General features: G+C 40.5%; 1 protein-coding gene across 1 annotated transcript in view; it reads left to right on the forward strand.

Annotated features, from left to right (window-relative positions):
- The window catches only part of ryr2a (ryanodine receptor 2a (cardiac)), a 316,621-nt gene that overhangs the window by 208,037 nt on the left and 90,531 nt on the right, over window positions 1-18,053 (forward strand). Inside the window, exons 62-74 of the mRNA XM_080872616.1 lie at window positions 917-1,040; window positions 1,269-1,384; window positions 4,256-4,320; window positions 5,052-5,173; window positions 5,395-5,444; window positions 7,262-7,322; window positions 8,197-8,435; window positions 8,509-8,590; window positions 14,187-14,317; window positions 14,939-15,066; window positions 15,296-15,488; window positions 17,459-17,541; window positions 17,839-17,996. Of these exons, the coding sequence (XP_080728742.1) occupies window positions 917-1,040; window positions 1,269-1,384; window positions 4,256-4,320; window positions 5,052-5,173; window positions 5,395-5,444; window positions 7,262-7,322; window positions 8,197-8,435; window positions 8,509-8,590; window positions 14,187-14,317; window positions 14,939-15,066; window positions 15,296-15,488; window positions 17,459-17,541; window positions 17,839-17,996 (1,552 nt within the window). The remainder of the gene's footprint in view (window positions 1-916; window positions 1,041-1,268; window positions 1,385-4,255; window positions 4,321-5,051; window positions 5,174-5,394; window positions 5,445-7,261; window positions 7,323-8,196; window positions 8,436-8,508; window positions 8,591-14,186; window positions 14,318-14,938; window positions 15,067-15,295; window positions 15,489-17,458; window positions 17,542-17,838; window positions 17,997-18,053) is intronic.

The following is an 18,053-nucleotide window of genomic DNA, read 5'->3' on the forward strand; positions in this document are numbered from 1 at the left end:
GGAGGATTTATCTGCGTTGGTGAGAATGCAGGACACAGATAAATCATTTTAATCAATCCCTAAAATATTCCCCAAAACCAAATTGTTTTAGAGTCTCAAATATATAAGACCGTTCAATCTGATCAAACGCTTTTTGAGCATCCAGAGAAAGTACTGCTGTTTTAGCCTCTTTTCCATAACCTGAGTAAATTGTATTTAATAATAAATGGACATTATTAAATGACCATCTACCAGGAGTAAATCCTGTTTGATTAGGATGTATAATTGTTGAAACATGTTTGCTCAATCTTGTAGCTGAGGCTTTGGTTATGATTTTGTGATCACAATTTAAAAGAGCAACGGGTCTATAATGTGCTGGGTCGCCTTCCTCCTCTCCAGTTTTGTGAAGCAAACAAATATTTGCCTCGTAAAGTGAAGTTGGTAACCTTTTATTTTTAACAGAGTCATTTATCATCCTGAGCATGAGAGGAGTAATTTTATTTTGGAAGGCTTTATAGAATTCATTACCGAATCCATCCGGGGCAGCTGTCTTTCCAAGTGGTAAGGCTTGGATTGTTCCTAAAAGATGGTTTTCGGAGACAGGGGAATCAATTTCATCTCTCAGGGCTTCATCTAATTGGGGAATAGATAATTGATCGAAGAAGTTGCTAAAATCACTTTGAGAGGGTTTAATTTTACTAGAATACAGATCTTTATAGAATTTGGTAAAACAAGTATTAATTTCCTTTGGATTGGTACTTACTTTACCGGATTTTATTATCACTTTTTGAATTGCATTTTGGTGTTTTGAATAGATGAAAATTCGATCTCAAAGTTGTGATGGACCACCAGTAACCTGGTAGATGTTAAGATGTCACATAGTTAAGTGCTGCCACAGTCTGTTATCTTTCTTCTCTGCCCTGCTGCTCTGTTCCAGGTGGAGGAAACCACCCACTGCTGGTTCCTTACGACACACTGACTGCCAAAGAAAAATCCAAAGACAGAGAAAAAGCACAAGATATCCTTAAGTTCCTCCAAATCAATGGTTACATTGTGTCCAGGTTGGTCCAACTATATTTGAAACAGTTTGTCTTTGGCGTTTGTTTTGAGATTAGAAGATCAATTTCATAAAAGTTCAATTTTTCTAAAACGTCTAACTCAGAAAATACAACATTAGTGTGTGTAGCACAGCGCTGGAGTGTGGATTTGATTTAACTTAGCAAAAGCAGTGTACAACACAAGTTGTAGAAATGCAAATAAAAGGAGAACATCCTTTGTGCTGATTCCAGAGGTGTGCAGTCACAGGAGCTGGACACTCCTGCCATAGAGAAACGATTTGCCTACACCTTTCTCCAGCAGATCATCACCTACGTGGACCAGGCACACCAACACATGATGGAGTTTGGTAAGAATTTTCTCATGCCTGTAAGAGCCACTTGTTTACATCACCAACCTGGTTGTTGTGCATGATACAACAACCATGATACTTTTGCCTCATTTGGTGAAACAAGTTTGTCGTCTTCTTTTAGCAGGAACGTTTTTTGTTTTTTCCATATTTTGCTAAGTACAATGCTTTGAGGAAGGTTGTGGAAGTAGCTCTCTCTTTAGATACTAAATTGTCACTGGAGGCTAAAACAGTCTTGGGGTCTTGCTCTGAGACATTCCCAGATTTTTCTCTTTTGTTTTTCACACTAGGAAACGTGAAGGCATGGTGTTGTTATAGCACTGATATAGCAATATGACACTTTTTTATTTGGAGTTTTCACCTGGTTAGATGCAGGGCTGGGTTTTGTATGCAGACAGAGTTGCAACCTGTTTGTAAGGTAGTAAGTAATCTATAAGACAGTGGACCCGCAGGGCAGGGATAGCTCAGTAGGTAGAGTGGTTGCCCCATGATCGGAAGGTCGGGGGTTCGATTCCCCTTAACAGCTACCCTGAGGTACCCCTGAGCAAGGTACCATCCCTACACACTGCTCCCCGGGCGCCCAATGGCTGCCCACTGCTTCACTGAGTGAATGGCTTAAATGCAGAGAGCAATTTCCCCACGGGGCACAATAAAGTACATGACAAGACGGTGGTATGCTGAAAATTTCTCTACATTTTTCCTCCCTGTCCAGGATGTTACATCCTCATCACTGAAAGAGTGTCCACTGGCCTGTAGGTGTAAATAGGCTGCAGAGTCCTGGCCTGACGAGGTGGCTCTGCTGTGTTGTGCCATCCACTTATCCAGAGGTTGTTTTGTTTCCCCGGCAATCCTCCTGCACTTAACAGCGTACACTATATTACTCTGTTTGTGTCGGGGGACCCGATCCCTGGGGTGGAACAATTTTTGGTGCAGCGTCTTTTGGGATTTAAAAGCCACAGAAAGTCTGTGTTTAGAAAAACTGCATCTCAGCTGTTCCGATACTCCTGACATCTGAGGACTCACTAAAGGTTTTCGTCTCAGGCAGCCGTTGTCCTTCTCTCCTGGATCAACTGGAGCAAGTTCTTTCCCAGCTGGGATAACCACATTTTCTTGATGTGATGTTGTTCTGCTTCCCTGGCTGCTGTGTCAGTGGGGATGATGTTCGCTCTGTGTTGTAGTTTCCTGATGACGCCCAGTTTGTGCTCCAGTGGATGATGAGAGTCAAACCTTAGATACTGATCCGTATGCGTAGGTTTACGGTACACATCAGCTTTCAGATGTCCCCCGTTACTGATGGAAATCTCACAGTCTAAGAAGGCTAACCTGCCACTTTTCATATCCTCCCTCGTGAACTTGAGTGGACTGTGGTACGTCCTGAGATTTGATTTTCATCCAGATTTGTCATCCACAGACCTGAACCAATGACTTGGTGGTGTTCCAGGGTAGGATAGCAAATCCCTCTTTTCCACATCTTCCATATAAAAGTTGTTCACAACGGGTGAAACAGGGGAACCCATGGCACACCCATGTTTCTGCCTGTAGTACTGACACTTGCATATAAAATGGGTGGAATTAATACACAGTTCCAAAAGCAAACATACTTGGTTGGTGCTGAGAGTGACCCTGTTGCTGAGGTTGGGGTCAATCTCTTACAAACTACCTCCACTGCTTCAGTGGCTGGAACACAACTAAAGAGAGACGTAACCTTATATGAGACCATTGGTTTATCTGCCCAAACCAGTGTTCCTCCAGGGAGGTCAAGGAGGCCATTCACAAAAAGGAAAGACCGTCTCTGAATCCAGGAGGAAGCCTAAGGGTACATCTTTCACCATCTTAGAATACTGTGATTGCAGCCATTCTCCAACTCTCTGTGAATGGTACTCATGGCCATTGATCATTTGCATATTAATGACCATGAAACTGACCTCACAACCCATTGTTAGTCAGTGGTGCTAGTGTCAGTCATTATGCATATCTACTGTAAAAGGTTGGGAAACCTGCAGTAAGTTGAACCTGACGACGTCACTTGGATGAAATGTTTCTCCCTCTGAAAACCTCCAGATGAACAAAATCAACTTTACATGGATGACTGCACATGCATCAGTACACTGTGTGGTGTAGTTTCTCAAGCTGTTGTCACAGTCAAGCTGGGGATGTTTGTCAGATGTGTGGGGATCAGATCTTCAGAGTTCACTTGGAGGGAAGAATGGTAGAAAGGCAAAATCACAGAAGGTAGTGAGGGTGTGTGGATGAGGCACCACTGGACTGGGAACTAAACCTGCTGAACCAGTTGAAGAAATTGGTTTAGTGTTCATTTCTGAATTTAATTCATAACATGATTATAGAATTCTCAGATTTCTCTTATGTCCTGTTACCTGACTGTTCATTGGACTCCTTATGCGACCCAGTGGTAAAAAGTCTAGAAACACCTCTGTGTGGCTCAGAGGTAGAGTGGCTTGTCTACTTCTCTCCTCCAGTTCTTATTAAGTGTCCCTGAACATAATACTGAACCCCAAATCCACCCATCAGTTTGCATGTGTGTGCTACAGAAAAGGGTTAAAGTATAGTGAGGATAGCACTTAATGAATGTGTTCATGTGTAAGTAAAGTAAACTTAAATACCAGTCGAGTCCTGTTAGTCCCTCGGATTTCAAGCTCGTGGCTACACAGCTGTGGCGGCTCGCACAGTAGAGTTTAGCCTTTTTCTGTGGCTCAGAGGAATTTCAAATACTATGCAAGATAATGCAAATGTAAAAAAAAGAAAAGAAAAATATTATTATTTAGTGAACTGTTTGCATAAAAAAAAAAAGTTTTTATATTTTCCACACCTTAAATTCATCAGCCCATACTCACTGTATTCTGTCTGCTGTAGATGTGGGAACACGACCAAAGGGAGAGAAGATTCCTCATGAGCAGCAGATCAAGTTCTTTGGAAAGGTGATGAAATCTTTTTTGACTAGACACTTATTTTTCTTGTTTTGTTTTATTAAGTTTATATATCAGATTTAGTTTTTTGTAATCAGCAACAGAATTCAAAATTAAGTTATCAGGTTGACTAAAACTGCAAATAATTATGATCTCTTCTTCCAAATTGACACAGAGCAGAATAAGCATTTGACTGACTCAAAGCAAAATGTGTAAATTTCAGGCTTTTCCTGGTTTGTGCCTGTTCAAAATCCTCTGTAATGGTTAGCTAAAGAGGCACAGTGACAGCACAGTGAAGGCATGGACACAGTTTTTGATGATGTGACGTTGTATCTGTAGCGCAGAATTTTAGGGGATGAGCAATGAACATAAAAATCATTAGTTACTAAATTTGTGGCAGGTAATTTACTGAAAAGTGTGCTAATAATTAACTCAAAAAAAGAATAACGATGGGCGGTGAGGGATGAGGAAGTGTGAATAGTGCTGCAGTTTGTGGGGGGGCTGGCGACGGCTGTCGGGCCGGGCATGAAAATGAGAACAGCAGGAGAAGGGGTTTTTTATAGCCTGAGGCCAGAGGGGGCGTGAAGGAGGAGTGGTCCCGCTCCTGAAATTCAGAGGATATCTCCACTTAGTTTGGCACCTGATAATGCTCAAAGTGTTCCGTGTATAGAAAGTTATGTATTTTATTAAAACTGAAAATCAATATGATTGACAAGCTCTGAGGCTTCATGTCTCACTCCTAGGTCGTCCTGCCGTTGGTGGATCAGTACTTTAAAAACCACAGGCTGTACTTCTTGTCCACGGCCATCCATCCCATCAGCAGTGGTGGCCATGCCTCTAACAAGGAGAAGGAAATGGTGACCAGGTGAGCATGGCCAGCATTACAACAACAGTAAAAAGTCAGGCATATTGTTGAAAGGAATAAAACATGAGAATGTCTTATTGCCTAAATATTGAATGTCTGGTCCTATGGGCTCTTTCCTCTGTGTTCCTCTCATTTGATTGCCTCACACTTTTGTCTTCCTCTTTTGTCTTCCTCTTCTTCCATTCTGCCTCTTCTTCTCATCTTCCATTAAATCTTTTCAGTCTTTTCTGCAAACTGGGAGTTCTTGTCAGACATAGGATATCCTTGTTTGGTAAGGACAGTGTAAACATTCGAGTTAACTCCCTAAAGATAAAATATTTGATTTTTAAGCCAATTTTCTTAAAAGATGGAAAACTGCAACTGTGTTCATTAGCTTGCTGTCTGTTTCCCTATTTTTGATGGCACGTTGTGGTTTATCCTGGCATGTTACCAACACATTTCGACTTTTTGAACAGTGGAAACATTTGCAAGAGTTTATTTTCACTATGCAGCCTTGTGAAAAACTAAGTACACCCCATGATTCAGTTAACTGGAAAAACACCTTTAGCAGCATTGCTGTAGTTTTGGTTTTCTATGTGAGTTTTTCAGTCTCTCATGTTGTTGTGAAAGAGTTCTGGCCCAGTCTCCTTTACAATGTTGTGTCAATTCTTTAAGATTTGCAGGTATTTCTTCATGAATAGCTGTCTCAAGATCTTGCCACAGGGTTTCAATTGGGTTCATGTTTGGCACCTTGATTGTTTTCTTTTCAGCAATTCTGTTGTATTTGTGGGCCAAGCTTTAGCAGTCAGACCAAAGGCTTCACATATGAGTCCAGAATACTTAGATATGCAGAGAGGTTCATTGTCAGTTCAGTGACTGCGAGGTGCCCAGCTCCTGTGGCTGCAATACAAGCCCCTCACCAATCCCAGAAGTCTCGTGACATCTTTGCTCTTTGTATTCTTTGTTCAGATTGAACTTTACCTAAACCTAAAACATGTTGTCACGGTCTTTTTAAAGAGAGGAGGCTTACTCCTTGTTCAATCTATTTCTAACTGTGCTGTCATGAAAGGTAATATTTAACATGCTAACTGAGACGATCAGTCTTCAGTCTGAGCTGTAGCTTTCCTCTGAGCATTGTTACAGTCTGACTTTAAGGTGCATTTTCTGGCATGCCCAGTCCTGGGAAGATTATGGCCTGATGTTAACACATCAGTGATCCAGATGAGCAAACTGCAAAAAAGGGTCACATTTGCTAATTGGCAATAATTGAAGTGCATCTGGCTGCTACTTACCCTGTTAATTCCTGTTGAATTATTACTTGTGTACTCAGTTTTATACAGGACTGCATGGAGTCCTATGGAAACTTTTTCTGACTGACTGTATTTTGATACATGGCACTTCTACTGCAGTTTACTTTTAAACTGCAGTACATTCCTCCTGTCCTATCAGACGGGAGCTTCATAAGCTAACTTGTAATTGGTGCAGGTGTCTGCAGGGATGTCACGATACCAGAAGGTTTGAGCCTGTATACTTTAATATATGATACCACTCACACATACAGTGACAGACTGAACAGACTTTTCTTTCCTCCAATGAAAAATACCAATACTATCTAGTTTTTCTACCAGTGACTTGGTAGCAAAGTATGAGTTGTCGTGGCATCCCTAAGTGTGTGTGCATGCATGGTATTGTGGGTGTATAAATCCTCATCACTGTGTCCTCACAAGAAAAAGATGTTCCATTTCTTCAGACTCAAAAATGGGCACTTTAGAAACATATTGTCAAAAATGAAAGATAATTATTAGGTGCACGTAAAGCAAAAGCTGTTAGAATATCAATTATGCTGATATTTAATGGCTTTTGCTATCAGCCACTGATGACAGGGTAAAAGTAGCAAGTGTAACATTTCCACTTAACATAAACTTTATTTTATAATTGTTTATTTATTGTTTTTCCAAGGAACATCATTTTCCTCAACATAACATAACAGTTGTTGTGTAAGTGTGGTTTTGTGCTAAAAATTTCACATCCAAGACAGATACTGTGTGAAGCCTTTGCGCTCCATGATGTGAGTTTGCAGTTTCACAGCTAATTCTCTCTGCTCACCAGGGAACAATGCCACTTCCATTGTCAACTGTCTGCAGATACTGGGACAAAGCCTGGATGCCAGGTAAAAACGTGACCAGTTGTGACCTCATAATGATGAATGACGGGAATGCTTTCAGCTTTCTATGGAAAAACATAAATGAATAAAGCAAAAGAACAAATACAGAAAAATTAACATGAATCAACGCAGATTTTCAAAAATAAGTACCACAGAGAAAAGGAATCAGTGACTTTAACCCAAAGCAGTATGAACTAGTGTGGTAGTTGTTCATATAAGCTGCAATATTAGCTGTCAAGAGATAGCAGTCCTCTTTTAAACAGTGGTAAAGTCTGGGTTTGAAGGGCAGAGACGTAATAACAAACTAGTGTATCAGCCAGGAGACCAAAGTTTAGTTAACAGGTGTGGGACAGAAATCCGAGTCAATGAATGCCATAAAATACAAACTCTTGCATAAGTAAGCCTAGACTACAAAGTTTAGTTCTCAATGCAAGTGATAAAACCCATAATTTCAAATTATAGCTGGCTGAAATAACAAGATTAAAAAGAATCTAAGAAAACAGCACAGTATAGCTATAAGACAGGTTTGATGGATGTGTTTCTGTCTGGAAACATCATGAAAACTCAGACTGATAAAGGATAATCATTATGTGCGGCTATAACAGTGAATTCTTACCTCAGATAATTATGTGTTTCATTGTTTTGTACTTTTAGAAGCAAAGTTTAACGAGGCCTCTCACAAAAATAATCGTCAACACCATTTAGTTGGAAACTCAGTAAAATCCTGACAGCGTTGAATGAATAATATTTACTAGCAAATACTGGTAAAATTGCCCCGTAGTTATCAGACTGGTTGAATGTGCCCATATTTTCTCAAAGTGCTTTTTTCGTGTTTGAAAAAAGAACATCTCTTGTCAAGATATTAATGTAACTCTATCAGGACAGTGATGAAGACGGGCCTGGAGTCAGTGAAGGCAGCTTTACGGTCATACTTCGACAGCGCAGCGAAGGATCTGGAGAAGACTCAGGAGAACCTGAAGCTCGGCCAGTTCACTCACAGCAGGGACCAACCACGAGGAGCGACTCAGATCATCAACTACACCACCTTCGCCCTGCTCCCCGTCCTCTCCTCACTGTTTGAACACATCGGACAGAACATGTTTGGAGAAGACCTCATTTGTAAGTGAAAACTTCACGTTTCATCTGGACGATGATGTCAGTTTGCCTACAGATTTTGTCTCTCTTGCCTCAGTGGGTGATGTCCAGGTTTCCTGCTACAGAATCCTTAACAGCCTCTTCCTTCTGGGAACCAACAAAAGTATCTATGTTGAGAGGTAGGAAACATCCATGGTCCACATGTGATAGATTTAGTAAAAATATGTTTTACGTCGCATGCAGTAGAGTTCAGAAGAATGAGACCACACTGAGAATCTGTCCTGGTTTCATGTAAACCTGGAAATGATCAAATATGCTTGATTCAGGAATATTCAAAAAGAGAATTATTATGTAAATGAAGAAGAAATACAGTACTATGAAAGTCTTGAGCACTTTTCTGTTGTTTTTATTTTATTTATATTCCTATTATTTAGAGATTGATTGAAACAAGCAAACATAAATACAGTATGTAAGGTAAAAACAAGTGCTCAGCACTTTTCCATGGTTGATGAACGGATTGTTTCCCTGCACCTTCAGGTTGAGATATGGGTTGTAGGATGTAGGATTGGTGGCTGTATGTCTTGGACACTCAGGTGGAGATAGGAGCAGATCTGTCAGCTGATACCACCAGGTGCTGAATTGGATATGGTGGTGGGGGATTAAGTTGGAGAGGCCTGGCGTCCCCAAACGGATAAGGAGCATGCACTGGGAATGTATGGCAGAGGCCCCGTTTCGTGACATCTTCAACTTTTATGTCCGGCAGAACTTCAACAGCATCCTGAGGGTGGTTGGGATGTTAAGGTTCCACACTTCCATTGCTGAGGCAGATTTATGGTGCTGCTAATAATAAATATTGATTGATTGATTGATTGAATCTTTATTTTGAACATGTTGAAAAAGTATAAAAAAAAAAAAATAGAATTAAAAGAGACAAATGAACAAAGCAAACAAAAGGAAAACGAGCAACCACAACTCCAAATAACGTCCATGTTCAAAAAGGAGCAGGAAGAAGCATAAGCTTATTTAATCCCACCCCTTTTCCACTATCTAGTATCAATAGACTACAGAAATACCTCCTTGTAATTACATTATATGTTATGTGTAATTTTTTTTTTTTTTTTTTTTTTTAATATATACACATATATGTTTCTATCTATCCATACCTACGTATATACACACATACGCACATATACACATTTTCAATAACCCCATTAACACCTGAAGGATACACAACCTACAATTTTATATATATTTTATATATATATATATATATATATATATATATATATATATAAATATATATATATATATATATATATATGTATATATATGTATATATATGTATGTGTATGTGTGTGTATGTATGTGTGTATATATATATATATATATATATATATATATATATATATATATATATATATATATATACACATATATATACACATATACACATATATATACATACATACATATACATACATATACATACAAATATAAAAACCTATTAAATAAATAAATGACCTATTAAGTAATAATGGCTGAGTCAATAAGTCAATTCAAAATGCAGAATGTAGACTGTATATTCGGAGGTGTGGCAGTTTGGCACAGTTCATCAGACTCATATCATCTGGAAAAACTCATCTTCAGACTGGTGGATCTCGCCCCAGATGCTGCGCAGCCTCCAGCTTGAAGGGAGGGCGAAAAAAAGTCCATGCGTAGGATGGGCGGAGTACGGTGTCTCGTGATGCTAGTTGCTCTGTCGTTGCATCTGCTGGTGTAAATGTCTCAGTGGGATGATACATCCAATAGCCCTGCGTGCAGTCTTAACCGCTCACTGCGGTGTCTGCTTCTCTTCTCTATGGTGCAGCTGCAGGGCCAGACAGTAATCCAGGCAGTCATTGTGCTCTCCACCACACACCTGTAGACAGAACTGGGGATGGTGGAGTTCAGCCCCGCTCCCTTCAGCTTCCTCAGAAAATACAGGCATTTATGAGCCTTTTTAATAAAGCTGAGAGTGTTATCACACCACTCCTGTACTGGCTTCTCTTAAATTAAATCCAGTTGTTAAATCCAAAATCAAATTTAAAGTCCTCCTCATCACATACAAGGTCTTGAATAATCAGGCACCATCATATTTTAAAGGCCTCATAATACAGTATCATCCCAATAGAACTAGAACTCTCAGACTGCAGGCTCACTTGTTGTTCCTAGAGTATTTAAAAGTAGAATGGGAGGCAGAGGGTTCAGGTTTCGGGCCCCTCTTCGGTAGAACCAGCTCTCAGACACCATCTCTACAGTGTGTCATGCAGACATTGTTCTCCTTTTAGAAATCCCTAAAGGGGAATATCTAACAAGGGAAACCTGCAGTCAGAAGTGACTGAAGAAGTCACTTGGATAAGTGACGAAACATTTCTCCCACTGAAAACGTGCAGATGAGCAGAATCAACTTTTTGGGATTTCCTTACCTTGATGATTGAGCATGCATCAACACATCACTTTTCAACAGAACATTGCTGGCTAAGCAGCATTAAGATACATGGAAAAGAACAAGTCATAAGTCATAATGGTATTCTGATCAGATCATGGCTGGACTGATGAAAGCCATCCATAGTCATCATCATCATTACCTTTATTTATAAAGCACTTTAAAACAACCACAGCTGACACAAAGTGCTGTACATAGGAACTATATAATAAAATTACATAAGAAATAAATACAAGCCAAATAAAAGAAAAAGTAAAATAATTAATAAAATAACTAATTTCATTACAAGAGAAAACTATGTCTCACTGAGGTTAAAAGCCAAAGAATAAAAGTGGGTTTTAAGACGTGATTTAAAAGTGGAGAGTGAAGGGGCCTCTCTAACGTGCAAGGGCAAATTAGAAAAGGCCCTGTCCCCTCTGAGCTTCCTCCTGGATCTCACCGAAAACTCTCTTTTCTTTTCATAAAAATGTACAAAGGTTCGCAGCCGAGTGTGAAGCAGCGGGAATGAGGATCAGCACCCCCAAATCTGAGGCCGTGGTTCTCAGCCGGAAAAGGGTGCTGTGTTCACGCTTTTCCGGGTGTTCACTCTTTTCCGGGTCGGAACTCATCCCCGACCCAGATGAGTGGAGGAGTTCAAGTATCTCGGGGTCTTGTTCGCGAGTGATTGGAGAAGGGAGCTGGAGATCGACAGACGGATTGGCGGTGCAGCCGCAGTGATGCGGACGCTGCACCGGTCCATCATGGTGAAGAGGGAGCTTAGTGTAAAGCGAAGCTCTCAATTTACCGGTCGATCTACGTCCCTACCCTCACCTATGGCCACGAGCTGTGGGTAGTGACCGAAAAAACGAGATCGCGGATACAAGCGGCGGAAATGAACCGGTTTTTACTTGCTAGCAAGGGAGGCTGGTCGGAACCAGGCTCTTGGAGCTGAATGCTCCTCACCTGTCTCCTAGCCAACTTCAAAGAAACAGCCTTCCCTGCTGACTTACAAATTTAAGTAACACAATGACAACATTTAACAATTTGACTCCAACACTTACAGGGAGTGCAGAATTATTAGGCAAGTTGTATTTTTGAGGAATAATTTTATTATTGAACAACAACCATGTTCTCAATGAACCCAAAAAACTCATTAATATCAAAGCTGAATATTTTTGGAAGTAGTTTTTAGTTTGCTTTTAGTTTTAGCTATTTTAGGGGGATATCTGTGTGTGCAGGTGACTATTACTGTGCATAATTATTAGGCAACTTAACAAAAAACAAATATATACCCATTTCAATGATTTATTTTTACCAGTGAAACCAATATAACATCTCCACATTCACAAATATACATTTCTGACATTCAAAAACAAAACAAAAACAAATCAGCGACCAATATAGCCACCTTTCTTTGCAAGGACACTCAAAAGCCTGCCATCCATGGATTCTGTCAGTGTTTTGATCTGTTCACCATCAACATTGCGTGCAGCAGCAACCACAGCCTCCCAGACACTGTTCAGAGAGGTGTACTGTTTTCCCTCCTTGTAAATCTCACATTTGATGATGGACCACAGGTTCTCAATGGGGTTCAGATCAGGTGAACAAGGAGGCCATGTCATTAGTTTTTCTTCTTTTATACCCTTTCTTGCCAGCCACGCTGTGGAGTACTTGGACGCGTGTGATGGAGCATTGTCCTGCATGAAAATCATGTTTTTCTTGAAGGATGCAGACTTCTTCCTGTACCACTGCTTGAAGAAGGTGTCTTCCAGAAACTGGCAGTAGGACTGGGAGTTGAGCTTGACTCCATCCTCAACCCGAAAAGGCCCCACAAGCTCATCTTTGATGATACCAGCCCAAACCAGTACTCCACCTCCACCTTGCTGGCGTCTGAGTGGGACTGGAGCTCTCTGCCCTTTACCAATCCAGCCACGGGCCCATCCATCTGGCCCATCAAGACTCACTCTCATTTCATCAGTCCATAAAACCTTAGAAAAACCAGTCTTGAGATATTTCTTGGCCCAGTCTTGACGTTTCAGCTTGTGTGTCTTGTTCAGTGGTGGTCGTCTTTCAGCCTTTCTTACCTTGGCCATGTCTCTGAGTATTGCACACCTTGTGCTTTTGGGCACTCCAGTGATGTTGCAGCTCTGAAATATGGCCAAACTGGTGGCAAGTGGCATCTTGGCAGCTGCACGCTTGACTTTTCTCAGTTCATGGGCAGTTATTTTGCGCCTTGGTTTTTCCACACGCTTCTTGCGACCCTGTTGACTATTTTGAATGAAACGCTTGATTGTTCGATGATCACGCTTCAGAAGCTTTGCAATTTTGAGACTGCTGCATCCCTCTGCAAGATATCTCACTATTTTTGACTTTTCTGAGCCTGTCAAGTCCTTCTTTTGACCCATTTTGCCAAAGGAAAGGACGTTGCCTAATAATTAAGCACACCTGATATAGGGTGTTGATGTCATTAGACCACACCCCTTCTCATTACAGAGATGCACATCACCTAATATGCTTAATTGGTAGTAGGCTTTCGAGCCTATACAGCTTGGAGTAAGACAACATGCATGAAGAGGATGATGTGGACAAAATACTCATTTGCCTAATAATTCTGCACTCCCTGTATACTTACTGTATAATTATAGAAGTTATAGTATATTATATATAATCCTACCTGTGTTTTGGTTAATTACATAATCAGGTGGAGGCAGGGACCTCACAGTAGAAACATATTCTCATAAGTTTCTGTTTTAGTGTATTTTTAAACATCAAGAAGTCACAAGCATAAGGAGAACACTCCATGTTTAAAGAAGGAAGGTGTATTCATAGGAATGATTTATTATTGAGAGAGACATACGAACATCATTTTTTCACCCCCCAAAAAACACATGTTCAAAGCACAATATCAGCTTGATATCAGACAGAACTGCCACATGAAATTAAACAGAAGCTGTCAGTTGAATCATGATGAAGCTGTCCTTTATGAGTTGTGGACTCAAGCTGCTCTATATTTTTGGCCACCAGATGTCACCAAAGAGGACTGTGTTGACAAGCTTAGAGTAATGAACCGTTTTTCAATACGAGCTTCAGAAAGCTTCATTTGGCCATCTATATACAAAACAACTAATCTAGCCCACCAGACTTGACAGGTCCCAGTTTATAGCCAGCCCTATTGAGTCTTAAGCAAAAAAAAGAAAGAAAAAAAGTTGCTTTTACCATAATTAGATAACCTACTATGTTTTAAATCAATCACTGAGGTAGTAAAAGAATTGTTTTTGACTATTATCATGAGCTCTCTGTTTCTTTTCCAGACAACGTCCAGCAATGGGAAAGTGTTTAGCAGCCTTCGCAGCAGCATTCCCTGTTGCCTTTCTTGAGCCTCACATGAACAAGTTTAACAGCTTTTCCATCTATAACAGCAAAGGAAGCAAAGACAGAGCAGGTGAGACATGTACATAAAGAAAATGATGGAACATACAAATCCGGAGGTAGCTGGACTTTCTTAGAGTGACGTTTCAGCGAGCACTGAGCATGTTTCTTTGAGCCTTTATATTTTACTAAAACTGGAACCATGAATACACATTACACTACATACCGCACCAACTAGCTTTTACTGTACATCTCAGAAACAAACAGAAATGTTTGTTGTGACCCTGCCGTCGTGTCACTCTTAACTGCTTACACGTTAACTCTTTGGTAAAACCAAAACATTACATAAAACATGTCTGGGCTGATTGAGGAAAGGGAGGAAGGTTTCAAGAAGTGTCTTAGTAAACTATGAAAAAACTGGAGTGTGCAGTATATACATGGTGTTTGTATCTCTTGGAGACACCTACTATAACAGGAAGTACCACAAAGTGGTTTGAATACTTTTGCAGCTGTCTGTCCTACATTTGTCTGACTAAGAGATTCTCCAGTTGTGTATTTCGAATAAAAAAACATTAATCCAAAGCTAAACGATGGCTGTGTGGTCTGAGAACTCATCAGTGTCAAAAATCACAAATCAAATCACATTATGTTTAATTTAATCTGTTTTCATTCCACTACTCTTTCCGCCTCTCAGCTCTAGGCCTTCCTGGGCAGGTTGGGGAGGTTTGTTCACTGATCCCCAATTTGGAGAAGTCTTTGGAGGAGATTGTAGAGCTAGCAGAGTCCGGCATGAAGTACACGCAGATGCCTCATGTTATGGAGGTAACTCTCTAATAATTAATAACTACAGCATCACCTTTGATATTCTTTCCTTAAGTTGCTTCATGTCATTGAAAAATTGGCCACGGAACCAAAATAAGTGGACATTTGTCCTGTAGTGAACACTTCAGAGCCGAAGATAAAAAGGTAAAAAAAGACATTGCTGATTAAACCCATCTGACTGTGAAGCTTTGCAAAGCTCATTATTTTTGCTTTGTTTCTACTGCTGTAGGTGGTCTTGCCGATGTTGTGCAGCTACATGTCTCACTGGTGGGAACATGGACCGGAAAGCGACCCAGACAAAGCCAACAACTGCTGCACCTCTGTGACCTCTGAATACATGAATACTCTGCTGGGAAACATTCTCAAGATCATCTACAACAACCTGGGAATAGATGAGGGCGCCTGGATGAAGAGACTGGCTGGTAAATGTTAACTCACTAATGCTGAACACTAAAATAAAATTCACTGATTCACAAGATTCATCAAACTCGCTCATCCATGTTTTTATGAGCCTGGCTTTGTGCACTGATGTGGGGTCACGTTGGACAGGGGCCGTCTCCAAAGATGGGAGCATGAAATTGTCCAATATGTCTTAATATGCTGAAGTATTAACAGCCGAACCCAATTGAAAAACAACCCCACAATATAATCCTCCCCCTCCACCAAACTTTATACTTGCCACAGTGCAGTCAGACAAGTACGGACTCAACAATTGCATTGCCAGAGAGATGTGATTCATCAATCCAGCAACACGTCTCCACTCCTCTAAAGTTCATGGGTGATATACTAGTCTGACACTTTGCATTGTGCTTGGTGATGTAAGACTGGGATGCAGATGCTCAGCCATGGAAACTATTCCATGAAGCTCTCTAGGCACTGTTCCTTAATGTTCTTGAACATGAAGACTAGAGGTCTGTAGCGATTGACCGATACTGTGACTTTATATGTCCAGCCACTTTGTGGTAGAGTTGAAGAGAGAGAATTTCATGAGTGGACTTGTTGAACAGTATCACAGTATGATGCTGGACTTCATTAAACTCCTAAGATCGACCCAGTGTTTGTAGAAGCAGTCTGCATGCCTAGCTGCTTGATTGGTATACACCTGAATTCAATGACTTGGAGGGAAGATTGAATACTTTTGGCAATTTAGTGTATGTTGGAGTTAAAACTGACTAGTGACTGCAACATAAATCTAAAACTAGTAGCTCTTCTTTTGTTTTTGTTTTCTTTTCATTCAGGGGAGTGATATACTTTAAAGCTCTGCAAAGAGAATGAAACATCACAGTGAAACTTGTGCTGCAGCTGCAGGGATGTGGATGCTGTATTGGTGGAAAGAGAGCTAAACGTAAAAGCGAAGCTCTTGATTTTAGAAGGAACGAGATTGCAGATGCAAGTGGTGGGAATAAGCTTTGTCTGAAGGGTGGCTTGCATCTCCCTTAGAGAGGAATTCAGGCTTTTCGGAGCGGCTCAGAGTAGAGCCGCTATTTCTCGACATCAAAAGGAGACAGTTGAGGTGGTTGTGCATCTGACAAGGATGGGTACCTCTTTGGTGAGGTATTCTGGGCATGTCCCACTGAGAGGAGGCCCCGGGGCAGAACCAGGACATGGTGAAGAGAGTTTATCTCTCGGCTGGCCTGGGAACGCCTTGTGTTTCCCCGGACAAGCTGGAGGAGGTGGCTGGGGAGAGGGAGGTCTGGGCTTCTCTGCTTAGGCTGCTGCCCCACAACCCGGCCCCAAGTAGCCGGGAGAAGATCGATGGATGGATGGATAGTTTATTTGCTAATGGAACATAATACTTGCAGCTCACAGTGATGCACAAGGCAAAAATAAAACAATATGACATGAGACATGAAATCTGGTTTGTGGAGGCAGGTTAGTTAGGTTTGGCGAAGTGTTCATTGTTTTAGGTGTGCAGGCCGAGGTATGTTTGTTTGTTTGTTTGTTTTTTCACATTTTTTAAACCAATGCACACACCTCATTAGAGGGTGCTCCAAATGCTGGGGATTGCCATTTAATTGTTTGATAAAACACTACAGCACTGGAGGAAACAATTATTTTAAAAGAAAAGAATTTGTGTAATGAGCCCCTTAAGTGTTTTGCAATTTAGGTTTCCTCTTTTAAAAAGAAAATATAGTCAGTAACAGCAGTTAGGAGGAGGACACAATGGAAGTTACATTTCACGCAAGAGGGTGTTTCATTTTCTCTCATTTTCCATTTTCTGCACTTTTGTAAAGTTAATAAATAAAAGCTCTCCTCAGGATCAGTTTACATAAGCATCCTCAAACTGATGTTACTTTAATTCTTTTTGCCTGCTGCTAATCATTATATGATATTCAAATGTACATACGTTCACATTTTGCGTTTTAACACCATCTCTGTTCATGTCCCCAAGTCTTCTCCCAGCCAATTATCAGCAAAGCCAAACCTCAGCTGTTAAAGACCCACTTCTTGCCCTTGATGGAGAAACTCAAAAAAGTAAGTCTCACCTTTATTATAATCTACTGCCTGGAAGTGGTGCAACTCATTTAACAGAATATAAAACTAGGTCACACTCACTGCTTGCCCTTTCTAACACTTTCTTGTAATTTTTTTTGATGTTTTTAAATGAAATTGAATTACCTATATATATTTCTTAACTAAATATTTATTAGTATGTTTTTAAAATGGAGAAAGTGCACTATGCGAACACTCCTACTACTTAATAAAATAGTCACAAAGATTAAAGCACACAGTGCTGCTTAATATAGAAAAATCTATTACTGTATTCTTTAGAAAGCAGCTGTTGTGCTGATGGATGAAGAACATAGCAAGGCGGAGGGGAGGGGTGAGATGTCAGAGACAGAGCTCCTCATCATGGACCAATTTACTATCCTGGTCAGAGACCTGTATGCCTTCTACCCTCTCCTCATACGATTCGTTGACTACAACAGGTACAGTGTTGTGACTGAACAAGTGACCTTCAGCTCATTGAGTGGAGTGAATTTACA

Source organism: Rhamphochromis sp. 'chilingali', assembly GCF_963969265.1.
Source record: "Rhamphochromis sp. 'chilingali' genome assembly, chromosome: 22".
Lineage (NCBI taxonomy): Eukaryota > Metazoa > Chordata > Actinopteri > Cichliformes > Cichlidae > Rhamphochromis > Rhamphochromis sp. 'chilingali'.